This window comes from Hyperolius riggenbachi, chromosome 6, assembly GCF_040937935.1.
Source record: "Hyperolius riggenbachi isolate aHypRig1 chromosome 6, aHypRig1.pri, whole genome shotgun sequence".
In the NCBI taxonomy this organism is placed as follows: domain Eukaryota; kingdom Metazoa; phylum Chordata; class Amphibia; order Anura; family Hyperoliidae; genus Hyperolius; species Hyperolius riggenbachi.
Window position 1 is genome coordinate 311,522,826 of NC_090651.1, and position 17,141 is coordinate 311,539,966.

The 17,141-nt window shown below is 47.7% G+C and overlaps 1 protein-coding gene across 1 annotated transcript in view; it reads left to right on the forward strand.

Annotated features, from left to right (window-relative positions):
• The window catches only part of ODAD1 (outer dynein arm docking complex subunit 1), a 147,492-nt gene that overhangs the window by 13,868 nt on the left and 116,483 nt on the right, over positions 1–17,141 (forward strand). The window contains exon 3 of the mRNA XM_068242978.1: positions 2,013–2,112. Within this exon, the coding sequence (XP_068099079.1) occupies positions 2,013–2,112 (100 nt within the window). The remainder of the gene's footprint in view (positions 1–2,012; positions 2,113–17,141) is intronic.

Genomic DNA, 17,141 nt, shown 5'->3' on the forward strand with positions numbered 1-17,141 from the left:
AATCAGGAAGTAGAGAGTATATAAGCAGCTATGCAGACGGATGAGACCAGCGACAAGTGATCTGCGATTGGAGCGGGAAGGGAGGTGAGTTGCGCATACAAGGCTTCTTGATACGCTTACTCTGCAAAGAGGGGGGGAGTACGGAGGGGGCCCCGGGGAGGGAGAAGTCTGGCTCCTCTCCCCCTGGCTGTGTAAGGCCCCAGTGAGGCCGTGGCTCCCCCCTCCATCACCTATAAGAGGGGGGGCACCTATATTTAGCAAACCTATACTGGCTGAACCTACCTACCTATACTGAAGTCACCTATACCTAGCTATCTATACTGGCTGAAACTATACCTAGCTACCTCTACTGAAGGCACCTATACCTAGCTACCTCTACTGAAGGCACTTATACCTAGCTACCTATATTAAAGGCACCTATACCTAGCTATCTATACTAAAGGTACCTATACCTAACTACCTTTACTGGAAGCACCTATACCCACCTAACCTAAACTGTTGACACCAATACCTAGTTTACCTATACTGAAGGCAACTATGCCTAGCTACCTATACTGAAGGCACCTATACCTAGCTAACCTATACTGGCGGCACCTATACCTAGCTACCTATACTGAAGGCACCTATGCCTAGCTAAGCTAGACTGGTGATACCTATACCTAGCTAACCTATACTTGCGGCACCTATACCTAGCTAACCTATACTAGGGGCACCTACAACTGGCTACCTATACTGGGGCACTCATGCCTGGCTAACCTACACTGGGGGCATCAATAGCTGGCTACCTATACTGGGGGACAACTACAGCTGGCTACCGATACTGGGGACACCTATGCCTGGCTACCTATACTGAGGCACCCAAACCTGACCACCTTTACTGACGGCGTAGTATGGGTTCTCGAGTCGAATGGGGTTGGGGAGAGGAGGGTCAATTTTTACACCCTCGCCCTGGGTGCAATTTAGCCTAGAAAAATGTTGTCACCTAGAAATGCGGGTCACGCTAATTGCGCAATTGTTAGGAATACTGGTAAAATTGCCATGCTCTGCTTGTGCATGGCAACATTACCGTACTTTGCTGAACACACCCCAAGGGTCTAATGGCATAGAGAAGCCTACTCTATCATCTAAAAGCTCTATGATTCACTGCTACACTAAGAATACTGTATATTTTTACAGTTATAGATTAAATGTAAAAAAGAAGGATCCACACTCTGACCTTTGGGACAAATGTCTCTAGAAGGGTGTGAACATTTGGAAATCACTCTTGAAAATAAATAGGCTTAGTTCAAACTATATAACAACAGTGTCATTCTATCGGAAGGGCGACCAACACATTTTCATCCCACTGTCCAAAGGTGGAATAATCCGTGCTTTTTCTATGTTTTTAGAAGAGTCTTTGTGTAAACACAAGTTGAGCAGAACATGCCATTCTTTGATAAGGACCTGCTAGTCTGGGTTTGTAAAATGGGGAAGTGCAAGTTCAAACCATGTCAGATTTTAAAATATATAAAAAAAGAAAAAGAAAAAAAGGGCATCATGTGGAAAGTGAAATCTCTCCATTTAAAGTGGACCTGAACTCTTGCACAGGACAGAAGGGAAACATAGAGAAATGCAGCCTGTATGTATTTAGAGAGTTTAGCCTGTCAGAGCAGCTAATTTGTAAACACAGGATGTTAACCCTATGTCTGCTTCCATGGAAGCAGGAAGTAGACACAGTGCAGATTTATTGCTGGATTTGTATCACCTGTAACAAAGAAATGTTTTTCTTTAAAGGTTATTATGCTGATGCGTATCTTTTAAAACAGTTCAGGACTGCTTTAATGTAAAGGAATAAAGGTGTGGGAAAATGATTTCACATTGCTATGACTTATATTTGTAAAATAATAAAAAAGCTGTGTGTGATTGTATTATTATTAATATTATTGTACCTTCTTGTATATTGTATGGTGCCACGTATGACTTCCATCTTGTCTAAGCTGCTACTGTTTATCGTTTTTTTTCTCTTTTTCCAGCGGACAGTGAGCTGGCAAAGCTGCAGCGCATGTATCGCCTGAAGGAGGGACAGCGTCAAGCAACCACTATTGGGAAACAAGAACAAATCAGGAGACAGCTGTATGTATTCCTTAACCAAGATTTGTTCAGTTCATCTGCAGCAGACTGACATCTCTCTGTAACAGGCAGAAGGCCGCCTGGGGGAGTTTTCTCTTAATGTCATTTCATTAGTGCAGCACAGAACTCAGGGATATGCCAGCCGGGAACATGCAGCAGAGCAAGACACCTGCCATTCCTGTCATAGTGTGTCTTATTTCATGGAAAATACATATATCAACTCTGAATATGAGCATACGTAATGCAGCACATAGCAGGATGCCGCCTGGGTGCAGCACATAGCAGGATGCCGCCTGGGTGCAGCACATAGCAGGATGCCGCCTGGGTGCAGCACATAGCAGGATGCCGTCTGGGTGCAGCACATAGCAGGATGCCGCCTGGGTGCAGCACATAGCAGGAGGCCGCCTGGGTGCAGCACATAGCAGGATGCCGCCTGGGTGCAGCACATAGCAGGATGCCGCCTGGGTGCAGCACATAGCAGGATGCCGCCTGGGTGCAGCACATAGCAGGATGCCGCCTGGGTGCAGCATAGTAGGATGCCTCCTGGGTGCAGCACATAGCAGGATGCCGCCTGGGTGCAGCACATAGCAGGATGCCGTCTGCGTGCAGCACATAGCAGGATGCCGTCTGCGTGCAGCACATAGCAGGATGCCGCCTGGGTGCAGCACATAGCAGGATGCCGTCTGGGTGCAGCACATAGCAGGATGCCGCCTGGGTGCAGCACATAGCAGAATGCCGTCTGGGTGCAGCACATAGCAGGATGCCGGCTGGGTGCAGCACATAGCAGAATGCCGTCTGGGTGCAGCACATAGCAGGATGCCGCCTGGGTGCAGCACATAGCAGAATGCCGTCTGGGTGCAGCACATAGCAGGATGCCGTCTGGGTGCAGCACATAGCAGGATGCCGTCTGGGTGCAGCACATAGCAGGATGCCGCCTGGGTGCAGCACATAGCAGGATGCCGTCTGGGTGCAGCACATAGCAGGATGCCGCCTGGGTGCAGCACATAGCAGGATGCCGCCTGGGTGCAGCACATAGCAGGAAGCCGCCTGGGTGCAGCACATAGCAGGATGCCGTCTGGGTGCAGCACATAGCAGGAAGCCTCCTGGGTGCAGCACATAGCAGGATGCCGCCTGGGTGCAGCACATAGCAGGATGCCGTCTGGGTGCAGCACATAGCAGGATGCCTCCTGGGTGCAGCACATAGCAGGATGCCGCCTGGGTGCAGCACATAGCAGGATGCCGCCTGGGTGCAGCACATAGCAGGATGCCGCCTGGGTGCAGCACATAGCAGGATGCCGCCTGGGTGCAGCACATAGCAGGATGCCGCCTGGGTGCAGCACATAGCAGAATGCCGTCTGGGTGCAGCACATAGCAGAATGCCGTCTGGGTGCAGCACATAGCAGGATGCCGCCTGGGTGCAGCACATAGCAGGATGCCGTCTGGGTGCAGCACATAGCAGAATGCCGCCTGGGTGCAGCACATAGCAGAATGCCGTCTGGGTGCAGCACATAGCAGGATGCCGCCTGGGTGCAGCACATAGCAGGATGCCGTCTGGGTGCAGCACATAGCAGAATGCCGTCTGGGTGCAGCACATAGCAGGATGCCGCCTGGGTGCAGCACATAGCAGGATGCCGTCTGGGTGCAGCACATAGCAGGATGCCGTCTGGGTGCAGCACATAGCAGGATGCCGCCTGGGTGCAGCACATAGCAGGATGCCGTCTGGGTGCAGCACATAGCAGGATGCCGCCTGGGTGCAGCACATAGCAGGATGCCGTCTGGGTGCAGCACATAGCAGGATGCCGCCTGGGTGCAGCACATAGCAGGATGCCGTCTGGGTGCAGCACATAGCAGGATGCCGCCTGGGTGCAGCACATAGCAGGATGCCGTCTGGGTGCAGCACATAGCAGGAAGCCTCCTGGGTGCAGCACATAGCAGGATGCCGCCTGGGTGCAGCACATAGCAGGATGCCGTCTGGGTGCAGCACATAGCAGGATGCCTCCTGGGTGCAGCACATAGCAGGATGCCGCCTGGGTGCAGCACATAGCAGGATGCCGCCTGGGTGCAGCACATAGCAGGATGCCGCCTGGGTGCAGCACATAGCAGGATGCCGTCTGGGTGCAGCACATAGCAGGATGCCTCCTGGGTGCAGCACATAGCAGGATGCCGCCTGGGTGCAGCACATTGCAGGATGCCGCCTGGGTGCAGCACATAGCAGGATGCCGCCTGGGTGCAGCACATAGCAGGATGTCGCCTGGGTGCAGCACATAGCAGGATGCCGCCTGGGTGCAGCACATAGCAGGATGCCGCCTGGGTGCAGCACATAGCAGGATGCCGCCTGGGTGCAGCACATAGCAGGATGCCGCCTGGGTGCAGCACATAGCAGGAAGCCGCCTGGGTGCAGCACATGTCATGTCTGCAATGGGAGATTTCATGCCCAGGTCCAGATAAACGACTTTTATTCGAGACAGTTGATTTCTGTTTGCGTTACAAATATGCAAGAGTTATTTTATTTTACTTTCTAACCTGACAGGAAATGGATATTTCTTTCCAGTAGACAGAACAGGATGCCACCAGGCAACCTAGGCAGGTGCTTGGGGCCAAGTGGTTGTCAAGGGGCCCACATGATATCTTCTATGACCTCTCTCCACTTAGGCTTACCAAAACTACCACAAGGGGCCCCAAAAGGACTACAAGGGGTCCTTGCCTAGGGCCCTATTACATCTCTGCCAGTCAGGGGCGGTTGGCCCATGACGCCAAGTGACACATTTGCATCAGGCGGTATAGGCCTTTCTTTGTATACATTGCCGCTACAGGAAGTCCTGCTTCCTGCCTCTTCACAGCAGACGCAGGACGCGCTGCTATGACAGAGTATGCACGGAGGAAGGGGGGCCGGTAGAGACAATAATAGAGGAAGTGGCTGCCAGCTCAGATGGTAACACGAGCGGCCGCGGGGGGAGGGGGAGCAGGCACTGGGGGCAACTATACTATCTATACTGGGGGCAATTATACTATCCATACTGGGGAAAGTATACTAGCTAACTATATTGGGGCAAGTATACTAGCTAACTATACTGGGGCAATTATACTATCCATACTGGGTCAACTATACTAGTTAACTATACTGGGGCAACTATACAATCTATACTGGGGGCACCTATACTGTGGCAACTATACTATCTATACTGGGGGCAACTATACTATCCATACTGGGGCAACTATACTATCTATACTGGGGGCAACTATACTATCCATACTGGGGCAACTATACTAGCTACCTATACTGCGGCAACTATACTAGCTAACTATACTGGGGCAAATATCTATACTGAGGGCACCTATACTGCAGCAACTGTACTATCTATACTGGGGGCAACTATACTATCCATACTGGGGCAACTATACTAGCTAACTATACTGCGGCAACTATACTACCTATATTGGGGCAACTATACTAGCTACCTATACTGCGGCAACTATACTAGCTAACTATACTGGGGCAACTATCTATACTGAGGGCACCTATACTGCAGCAACTATACTATCTATACTGGGGGCAAATATACTACCTATACTGGGGCAACTATACTAGCTATCTATACTGGGGCAATTATACTACCTATATTTTGGGCAACTATGCTAGCTACCTATACTGGGGCAACTATGCTACCTATACTGGGGGCACCTATACCTGGCTACCTACCTATACTGTGGGTGACAATTTTTGGATGCTGTGCGATCCCTCGAAATTGGGGAGGGGAAGAGAAGGGGCAATGCTCACAAGTCTGCCTCAGGCAGCAAAAAGTCTAGATTTGGCCCTGGCTGCCAGTAGGCATAGGGACAGTAAATACCTAGTGGGATATTATGCTAGCCATAGACACACCAATTTAGCAAGCAGCTGATTGTCTTCTGATTGAAAATCGATTGGTTAGTAGTGGTTGATGCTGTTATCTGGTTCACTCAGTTTTGATCAGAAATCACATTGTTCTAATAGTGTACCTGAGATGATTGGAAGAAAAGGATTGTTACTTACCTGGGGCTTCCTCCAGCCCCCTGTAGTCTGACAGCTCCCTCAATGTTCTGCTGGTCCCATCCGCTATAACACTGTCATCCACGGACTACTGCATGTGCACGGTCTTGGCTGCACGCACACCCCAAACATGCTCCCGTGGCTAAGAGCGTTCTGGGCATGTGCAGTTTGTTAAGACTGTAACTGTGCAGAGCGCTCCCAGCCACAGGAGGAACCCTGGTTGAGTAGACCTGCTCTAGTGGGAGAAATAGTGTTGTAAACTGCATTGAACACATTAGGTAAGGAAAGTTAGTAGTTTTGGGGCCACCACAACCCCGTTCCCTTATAATTACACTGGTCGCACTCCCCAGCACTGTATGCAAAAGAATCACATAATACAGACCGATAAAAATATGTTTCCAAGGACAGAATGTTTCTCACTACTTAAAGTGTACCTGTGATGGGTAGAAGAGAAAAAAATATACATACCTGAGGCTTCCTCCAGTCCCCTCCAGGCTAATCACTCACTTGCCGTCCTCCTGCGCCGTCTGGATCTTCTGCAATTTGCCCTGGAAAGTCCTGCAGTCGGCGCAGCCCAAGCACATGCGCTTCCCCGTTGCACTCCCGTAACCAGAAGCATTCTGCACCTGCACAGTAGTACTGCACAGTTGCAGAATGCTCACAGCCATGGGAGCGCAACTGGGGCATGAGTGGCCCGGCCCAGCATGTACCGTACCCCCCTCAGACCAGAGGACTTTCCGGGGCGAATTGCAGAAGATCCGGATGGCACAGGAGGACTGCAAGTGAGTGATTAGGCTGGAGGAAGCCCCAGGTATGTATATTTCTTTCTTTCCTGACCATCTCAAGATCCCTTTAAGATCTATATAGAGGCAATCAGAGCTAATGCAGCTACTGCAGGTGAACCCCATGTGGGCCCCTTAAGGACCAGGCACCCTTGTGTAGTCACAAGCTCTGCATCTGCTATTGTGAGCTGGGGTTGGGTGCTAGTTGATGAACATACATACCGGTATATTTAGTATTTAGGAGTTTTCAAATAGCAAGATGAGGAAATGTATTCTAGAACTCAATGCAGTACTAAACGCTAGGCAGTGGGAAGGTACACACAATCCAATACTTCCTTCAAAAGTGACACATTTCACAGTCCAACTGATCTGCAGAACATTAAAACACTACTGATTAATCATAGCTCCCAACTGTCCATATTTTGGAGGGACAGTCCCTCTTTGGGGACCCAGTCCCTCTGTCCCTATTTCTTTCTCATTTGTCCCTCTTTCAGGGCTGATGTACAGATCTGTGTAAATATGTGTATTTGTCTACTGAAAATTGTGTTTAACTGACTCTAAAGTGTATTCTCATCCTCTAAATCAGGGATGTCAAACCGGTCCTACGAGGGCCGAGATCCTCACACATTTTTGATACAGCTCATATGAATTGATGGGTCTGAATCAGGAAAGGTGTGGCCATCAGGTAGAACACATTCCTTTCTTTCTCAGTCCATCCTAAACACTGGCATGGATCTGGCCCTCCAGGCCTGGAGTTCGACTCCTGTGCTCTAAATTGAAATATTTCTTATTTTCAATTGTTAATATGAAGGAAAATGAATCAGGATAGAAAGGACCAGTGTGGTTTGAATTATAAAACAACATATTTTTCTTATGAAATCTTTATGGTATGTGTGCTGGGGGCGTGCTCAGGGGTGTGGCAGGGGCGTGGCTTAAGCATACCTCTTTCTCATCTCAAAAAGTTCAGAGGTATTAATAAAGCTTTGAGATCTGAGGTCTTGATAAATATCAATAGGTCTTACACGTGTGAAGGAGGCCATTGTGCAGGACTGATCAATATTTAGGTTGACCTGAGCTGGTTGTGGGAGGGACTGCTCTGGCAGGACGTGGGCAGGACTTATGCGCTTGTTGCGAGTTTTCCAGATCACCTTCCTGCTTGACTTGGCTCCTATCCCCCCTGAGTGCATCGGAGTGGTCCTGCAGGGGCAAAGGATCGGATCCCAGAACCCATTGTGCATGTGCAAATGGTGGTCTGGTCTTTCTGTCCAATAGACTACCTTCTGGGAAATTGATTGGACCTATGGATCTCTTTGTGGGTTCTGGACCTAAGTGTATTGGTCACTGAATAGTGATTCTCATGCCCTTGAATGAGCTGATGAACATGGAACCCGACCAAAATAGTACTATGTCTCAGTGGCATTTTGTTTCATAATGCACTGGTTCATCAACTGGGCTTTAGTTGTACATAGCTGCACTTATTCTTTAAAGCACCACTATCAGGGAATGTATAAAAAATAAAACTAAAAAAGATTTATACTGAACAGAATGCTAGTAGAAAGGATAGTGAAGGGTTAAGAATTAGTTAAAAAATAAATCGCACTGCTCTTTACAAATTCATGACAGCGTGAATGTGAGAGGAGTTTACTGATGGAGGCTGTACTCCAGGGCTGCCTGTATCTTCCTGGCTAAGATCATGAGTTTTATTACTAGCTAAAAGGCTATTGGAGAGCTAGCAGCCCCATTGGTAAGACCCTCTCACATTCACACTGTCATGAATGAGTAAAGAGCATGTGATTTATTTTTTAACTCATTCTTAACCCTTCACTATCCCCTCTACTAGCATTCTGTTCATTATTAGGCCTCATTCACATTAGGGCCGTTTCTGGGTGCTTTTTACAGCACATTGCCCTGTGCGTTCTGTAAGGTATTGATTTTCCCATGTAATTAAATGTGCTTAGGTCACATCTGTGCGCTGCACTGAGCTGCGTTACAAAAATGTAGTGTTGCATGCTGTAAAGCGCACATCAATGCAAGTGAATGGGTGCGATTTTGTAGCACATAGAAGCGCATTCGTTTTTTACCCCAATTGAAAAAATAAAAACATTTTCATATGAAATCAAAGCTTTCTTGACAACTGCAACAATAAGCAAACCATGCTTAAAAAAAGTCCAATGCACTGAAACGCACACTGAAGCGGTCACAAACGCATGCACTTTTTAATCATGTGCTTTTACACGTTTCTCAACGCACCAGACGTGAACGAGGCCTAAATCTTTTTTAGTTATATTTTTTATACATTTTGCGATAGTGGTCCTTTGAAGACCACTCCAGCAAAAAAGTAAGCAGTTAAAATTTGACAGAACAGACAGGATTTGGACTAGTCCATCCCCTCATGGGGGATTCTCAGGGTTTTCTTTGTTTTCAAAAGCATTTCCTGAATGGCAGTTTAACTGCCAAAACAGTAAGATACTAACCAGCCTCCTTACTCACTTGCACACTATGTTGACAAGTTAGACTTAGCAACTGCCTTCAGGAAAATCTTTTGAAAACAAAGAAAACCCTGAGAATCCCCCATGAGGAGATGGACTAGCTCAAAACCTGTTGGTTCAGTCAGATTTTAACTGATTCCTTTTTTCGCTGGAGTGGTCCTTTAAGTTGTGTGCTGGTGTCAAGGAAAGAAAGGTAGAAGCCACTTGCAAGACATTTCACAACTCCCATTTCTTTTTTTTCCTTGAAAATATTTTGGATGGAATTTCAGGCATGCTGTGTGAAAACCCAAAGTAAAACGTGAAGAGACTCAATCAGGGACCAATAAACGTGGCGTGTCTGTGATGGGCACTTGATCAGATTCTGGCATTCATGTGTCTAATGTATATTTACAGACTAAGGCCCAACACATGCTGACTTCAGTCTGGTGACAGCAAGGTTTCTCCATCTCTCTGGCTCTCTTATATATCGACTCCACAAGCTGACATAAAAGTGAAATGTCACATTGTGCCGAGTAAAATTGGTGGGATGGTGTGACTGCCTGTTTAAACAACTGTGAAAATATCATTATGTTTGGTGCCTGCTGACATCAGTAGTCATGAAAGAGAATAAGGTCTTTCACTGCTGTGGTAATGTTACTGCATTGCTGAAGCAATAAGAAAAACAAACAAAAAAAAGGAATACTGGTCTGTGACCCAGAAACACCACACATATTTACAGGATAGAGAGTGTAAAAGTATGAGGAACACTTTGTTTTTGATAACATGACTTTGTGTCATGTAACGTGACTTTGAGTTTTGAACAGCATACTTTATTTTGTTTTTTATGTTTGCCTGTATTATAATAAGGGCGTGGCCACGCTGTGCACATTGCGGTGCAGTATAACATCCCACAATAGGCCCATTCACATTGGCATGTTGGCACTGCGGTGCATCGGGTTCTATTGTAATAATGCCAGTCGAGCTGTGTGCTACCAGACAACGCACACACTGGAAATGAATGAATGACTGGGTACAGCAAAGTACCTAGTATCTGGTACCGGCAAGGATAGCCTGACGCTGGATACATGTGCTTGCTGGTTGCATGGCCAACCGAACGTAAAAGCACGAACCTCCCCCCGGCCCCCACCCGTGCAGGTAAGAATACTTACTGAGCCTCCAGCGACGTCCTGTAGCTCTTAGCGGGATCCTGGCGGCTTTCTGACGTTGTGGCCATACTTGTTATGGGTGCGGGGATAATGATAGCCACACTTGTTGTATGACTCTTGGCAAATGGGTTACCAAGGAAAGACGGGAAAGGAGAGGGGTGGACCTACCATGAAGCCACCTAAACACATGATTCCGGCGGCAAAATGTAGGGGGGATGTTTGGACAAATAGTTTGGGCCACCTGGCCGCTGTCTCCTCTCCGCTGTCCCGCCTGCCTTCCTGGCACACATACTACCCATCTCATGCATCATGCATCTCCTCATTCAACTGGAAGCTCCTGCCACTCTTTCCTATGACATAAGCAGGTGAGGTGTAGATAATTGCCTCTTAGGGCCTGTTTCCACTACACGCAGATAGGATGCAGAATGGATGCAGAAAAACGAACTCCAATGAATGCCTATGGGAAAATCTGCATCAGAAAAATCGCGTTTAGTGGAAACAGGCCCATAGGCATTCATTGGAGTCAGTTTTTCTGCATCCATTCTGCATCCAATCTGCGTGTAGTGGAAACAGGCCCTTATTGAGGCATGCTATGGTAAAACCCCATGACCGGTGAGAGATTTCCATGGCCAGTCAAAGGGGAAGCTTTGTCCCCTGACCAATTAGGTGGGGGTGTTGGCACCAGACCAGGCAATCACAGCCGCCCACTGCTCCTTTTGCTAACTGATGCCGATGGTCTCTCTGGGCGGGACCACAGCACTGTCATTCGGCCAATCATTGCCTATGATAAGTAGTTGTGAAATCTGATAACAGCGCATCCTCCAAAGTTTGCTTCAGGCAGCAGAAAATCTAGAACCGGCCTGTGAAAGGGGTATGAACATCGGGGAGGATCCATCAAAGTTTTGCTGGGCAGCCTAATGATTTGTAATTGCATCCCTGTGACTATGGGTGTTTTTCTCCCTCATAGGCTCTTGATTTTATCCCAGCGTTCACCTTTTGTGTTTTCTTTTACCTTCTGCACATCACTCAGGCTGATAGGCATCCTGTGGTTTAGTTAGAGTACTTGGCACTGGACAAAACCCATGAAAAGATGTTTGAAAAAGAAATAACTCACTTGTTCTTCAATCTTCCAAATTAAAGGTTGCCAGCACCGGTGAGATTTAATCCTGATCAGTCAGCCTCCGTTCTTGGGACTGAAAATGGGTCATTTGAAACTAGGTGGGGGCTGCTGTCGAGGATTAACACTTTGTCCAGGCACTTATCAAAGGGTGTGAATTTATGTCACATGTCACCTTCCCTATTGCCATAGTTCTCTGTGATTTATTGCTGCATGATATAGAAAAAAGTCAGTGCAATTTAGCCTTAAAAAAACTTTGACCTACATAGAAACGTCAAGTCGAACCGCTAATATACGCTCATATATCTTGTGAAATATTCAATTTTATTGTGATTGATTTTAAAGTGAAATATACAGAGTCTGTGTGTGTATCAGGCCCGGATTTACATCACAGGAGCCTATAGGCACAGATGTCCTAGCACCCTAGACTTCACCCTACATGAACCTACAAACCCCTGCAGAACCGCACCGCAAGTGTGCTGACTGTCCCAGCTGTCACTTCTCCCTTACTTCCCTTGCCCATCATAGGTAGCTACTTGTGCCCCTTAGCATTAGGTAACCAAGGGTATCATCGGTATTAAGTAGCTAGTAGTGCCCCCGTCTGAAGGGAGATCTCGACAGTGGAATGTGTCTCATTTACACTCTGCTCTGCACTCTGCATAGGGAAGAAGGTAGGGGGGACACTAGGGGAGGGGAGTGAGCAGCCTTTTTATCATCAGGCGCCTGTAGGCATGTGCCTACAGTGCCTTATGGTAAATCCCGCCCTGGTGTGTGTGTGGGTGTCTGTATTGCCTTTTATGTTGCAAGCTTTTATGCCCCCTTCTCACATGACAACATTTGTGTGCATTTACGTTTTTTGCAAATTCGCATTGCATAGGATATCCGCTGTGTAATTTTGCATCCGATTTTTCTGCATAAAAAAAAAGGGCCTACATGTATGCTTTTTTTTAAAGAACAGACATGCGGATCGCATACCATGCAAGTCAATGGAAATGTGAATTTTTGCTTTCCAAATGTGGAAATTTGCATGTGAATGTAAAGTTAATGACATACAAATTCATATAAATCAGGGGTCTCAAACTCCATTTACCTGGAGGCCTCAGGAGGCAAAGTCAGGATGAAGCTGGGCTGCATAAGGGATTTGACAAAAAAAGTCCTCAAATGTCATTATTAACAGTTTTAATTTTTTCTTCCGAACATGAAGTGTCCTACCTTATAGTTCGCTTCAGTGCTCCCATTACAAGTAATCCCTGTCCCCGCCGCAAAACAAGGGCTGCCCCAAATCGCCCGAGGGGCAATCCGCCGGCATTTCCTGGAAGGGGAAGAGCTTTCAGCTTCAGCGCTGCCCCTCCTGACGTCAATCGCGGCGGATCGCCGCATCTGGCCCCCCCCTCTCTCACTCTTCCTTCACAGAGAGGGGCGGGGAGAGGCGGCGATACGTGCGGCGATTGACGTCAGGAGGGGCAGAGCTACAGCTGGAAGCTCTGCCCCTCAGCGCAGTCGTGGATGTTTGCCCGCGGGATTTGGGGGCTCTGCAGCCCTCGTTTAGCGGCGGGGATGCCGCGGATTACTTGGAAGCGCTGAAGCGAACTATAAGGTAAAATAGTTCGGTTCCGTGTCTCTTTTGCTTTTGCCGGTGCAGGCCACAAAATATTGTACCGAGGGCCGCAAATGGCCCTCGGGCCGCGAGTTTGAGACCCCTGATGTAAATAAACTTCATTGATATGCATGGAAAAATTGGAATGGGAAAATTAGCATAAAATATAAATGGGAGAAAATCGCAGGGATAAGTGTGTCCCCTCTCCCCATCAGCTCGGAGTACTGTTGTGTCAGTCAAATGAAGGACCTATCTAGTTAGGTTATCAGATACTGTAGACTCCAGTTTAGTTAAATCCTTGTACACACACCTGGCTTAAGTGCCTCAGCCGACAATCAGGCGTGTGCACATCACCTGATGACACCCAACCTGCAAGCGATCCACCTGACGGATGTACTCAACACAAGCAAAGCCGATTCTCCCCCTGCCAATTCCATTGTTTGGGCTGCTTCCCCGCCCACCAAGTGACATCACGCATGGGCCGTTCGTCGGCCTTCCGTCGTCTCCCCGCCCCCTCCTCCACATAGCAACACAGTGCATCGTCGGCTACACAGCTGACACGTGTATGTGCAGCCGAGGCTAGCGATGTCGCCCATGTTGATCAGGTCTTGATCCTCGACAGGCAACATAAGTAGACAGTGTGTATGCAGCCTAACACAACTACTTAATTTCAGCCTACAGTACTATCACTGACACTGGACTGTGCAATTTCAGTAACTGGAGTCACATTTTTAACCACTTCAGGATTCTGCGTACGCTTAAGTACGCCCCTGAATACTGAAGTGGATTGTTCCATGTCAGTTCACGGAGGGTGTCTCCGTGAACACCCTGCGAGCCGCTGATCGCGGCTCGCAGGGTAAATGTAAACACGCGGGGAAGATCTTCCCCGGTGTTTACATATATACGGCACTGCTGCACAGCAGCGCCGTAGAGAAGATCGGCGATCCCCGGCCTCTGATTGGCCGGGGATCGCCGACATCTGATAGGCTAAAGCCTATCCCATCAGGCGCAGGACGGAAATCCGTCCTGCGCCGCTCACAGGGGGAGGGAGAGGGAGGGAAGGGGAAGGAGGCCAGGAAGCGCTGCGGAGGGGGGCTTTGAAGAGCCCCCCCCGCAAGCGCAAGCAGCCGGCGGCGATCAGACCCCCCCAGCAGGACATCCCCCTAGTGGGGAAAAAAGGGGGGAAGTCTGATCGCCCTGGCTGCTAGCTGATCTGTGCTGTGGGCTGGAGAGCCCACGCAGCACCGATCAGAAAAATACCCCCCTGGCACAGAAGTGGTTAAACTTTAGGTTGTGAGCTCTGCCCTTTTACTTTGAGATTTTCATCTGCTGCATCTGGCCCTTCAAGTGGATATTTAGATTGTGAGCAGTGAGCAGAAGAACCTTGAGGATGAAAGCCACTTCCTACTGCACTGCCCCAAATATACTGCAACCAGGGACACTTACTTTAAGAAATTGTTGGAACTATTCCCAGACTTTCTCACACTAGAAGATGAGAGAAAAACATATATCCTACTGGGAGAAGAGGAATCCACAGTGACAATCGCTGCACACTATGGGCTCGATTCACAAAGCGGTGATAACCCAGTTAAAGACTTTAGGGGCCTGATTCACAAAGCGGTGATAACTCAGTTATCACGCCTAAAAGACTTTAGGCATGATAACCTTTGCACCACACTGGTGAAAAGCCAGTTTAGGCGTGATAAGTTTAGGTGTGATAAGTTTAGGTGTGATAAGTTTAGGCATGCTAAGTTTAGATAAGTGTAAATAGCGTGCAAAGTCCCGCACGCAAAGCAGCGCCATTAAACTTTATACAAAGTGCACCAGTCTTTGCTAGCGTAAAACTTTTGATCAGCTGTGCACTGCGGTGCTAACGCAGTTGGCGCTTAAACTTAGCATGCCTAAACTTATCACACCTAAACTTATGCCTAAACTTATCACACCTAAACTTATCACACCTAAACTTATCATGCCTAAACTGAGTTTAGGCATGATAAAGGGCTTTTCACCAGCGTGCTAACTGTTAGCACCGCTTTGTGAATCAAGCCCCAGGCGTGATAACCATTTTTATCATGCCTAAACTCAGTTTAGGCATGATGGGCTCGATTCACAAAGCGGTGCAAAGTGTTAGCAGCACCATGGTGAAAAGGCCCTTATCACGCCTAAAGTCACTTTAGGCATGATAAGAAGAAACTCGCGCGAAGTTGCCGCGCGTACGCGCGTAAGTGCGCGCGCAACACCCGACGCTTCGCGCGAAGCTCCCATTAAGCCCTATGGGACTTTGCGCGCGCTCTCACGCGCGTACGCGCTTACGCGCGGTAACTTCGCGCGAAGAGCAGGAAAAATCGGTGATAACTCAGTGGTGAAAAGGTCATCACGCCTAAAGTCTTTTAGGCGTGATAACTGGGTTATCACCGCTTTGTGAATCGAGCCCGATAAGTTTAGGCATGATAAGTTTAGGCATGATAAGTTTAGGCATGATAAGTTTAGATTGCGCGCAATGTCCCGCACGCAAAGCAGCGCCATTAAAATCTATGCAAAGTGCACCAGACTTTGCTAGCGCAAAACTTTTGATCAGCTGTGCACTGCGGTGATAACCCAGTTGGTGCTTAAAGGGACATCGAGCAGTGCAAAAACTATGGAAAGATGCATATCATTTTAAAGCTCTCTTTCTCCTCTTTCCAATGATATATAAACCAAAAATGATACCCATCTTTCCATAGTTACTTGTATTACACAGGACGACACTTTCCCCAGTGTCAGCAGCTCCATTCAGCAGAATGGAGCTGCTGACTTTAGGAAAAAGTCGCCCTGTGTAATACAATGTAACTATGGAAAGATGGGTATCATTTTAAAGCTCTCTTTCTCCTATTTCTGGCGACACCTAAATTGTTGCCCTACGCCTTTTAGTTTTCTCTATTTTCGCGATTGAAATCACGGCCGCGGCAATTTCAATCGCGAAAATAGCGAAAACTAAAAGGCGTAGGGCGACGATTTATATATCATTGGAAAGAGGAGAAAGAGAGCTTTAAAATGATATGCATCTTTCCATAGTTTCTGCACTGATCGGAGTCCCTTTAAACTTATCACACCTAAAAACTTATCACACCTAAACTTATCACACCTAAACTTATCATGCCTAAACAGAGTTTAGGCGTGATAAAGGGCTTTTCACTAGCGTGCTAACTGTTAGCACCGCTTTGTGAATCAGGCCCCATGGGCCTGATTCACAAAGCGGTGCTAACAGTTAGCAAGCCCTTTATCACACCTAAACTCACTTTAGGCATGATAAGTTTAGGTGTGATAAGTTTAGGCATGATAAGTTTAAGCACCAACTGCGTTAGCACCGCAGTTCACAGCTGATCAAAAGTTTTGCGCTAGTAAAGTCTGGTGCACTTCGCATAGAGTTTAATGGCGCTGCTATGCGTGCGGGACTTTGCATGCTATCTACACTTATCTAAACTTAGCATGCCTAAACTTATCACACCTAAACTTATCATGCCTAAACTTATCACACCTAAACTGGCTTTTCACCAGCGTGGTGCAATGGTTATCACGCCTAAAGTCTCTAACTGGGTTAGCACCGCTTTGTGAATCGGGCCCCATGTCACAGCATGCCACAGACTGAGAGGAGCATAACGGAACTGTAAACCTAAAAAATGTCCACAGACTGCTTAGCCATTGTCCCCTTACCCCACCCCCTCCCATGTCCCCTATTTCCCCTTGCTTTGGAAATACCTGTAATGAATCTTGGTCATGCCAATAAAGCTATCTTTGATTTGATTTGATTGTTTAGAAGGTGTAGCTTTCGTGCATCTTGCTGTATGTAAGCAATGGATAAGACTCATAAGACGGCAATCCAACAGTTGCATTGA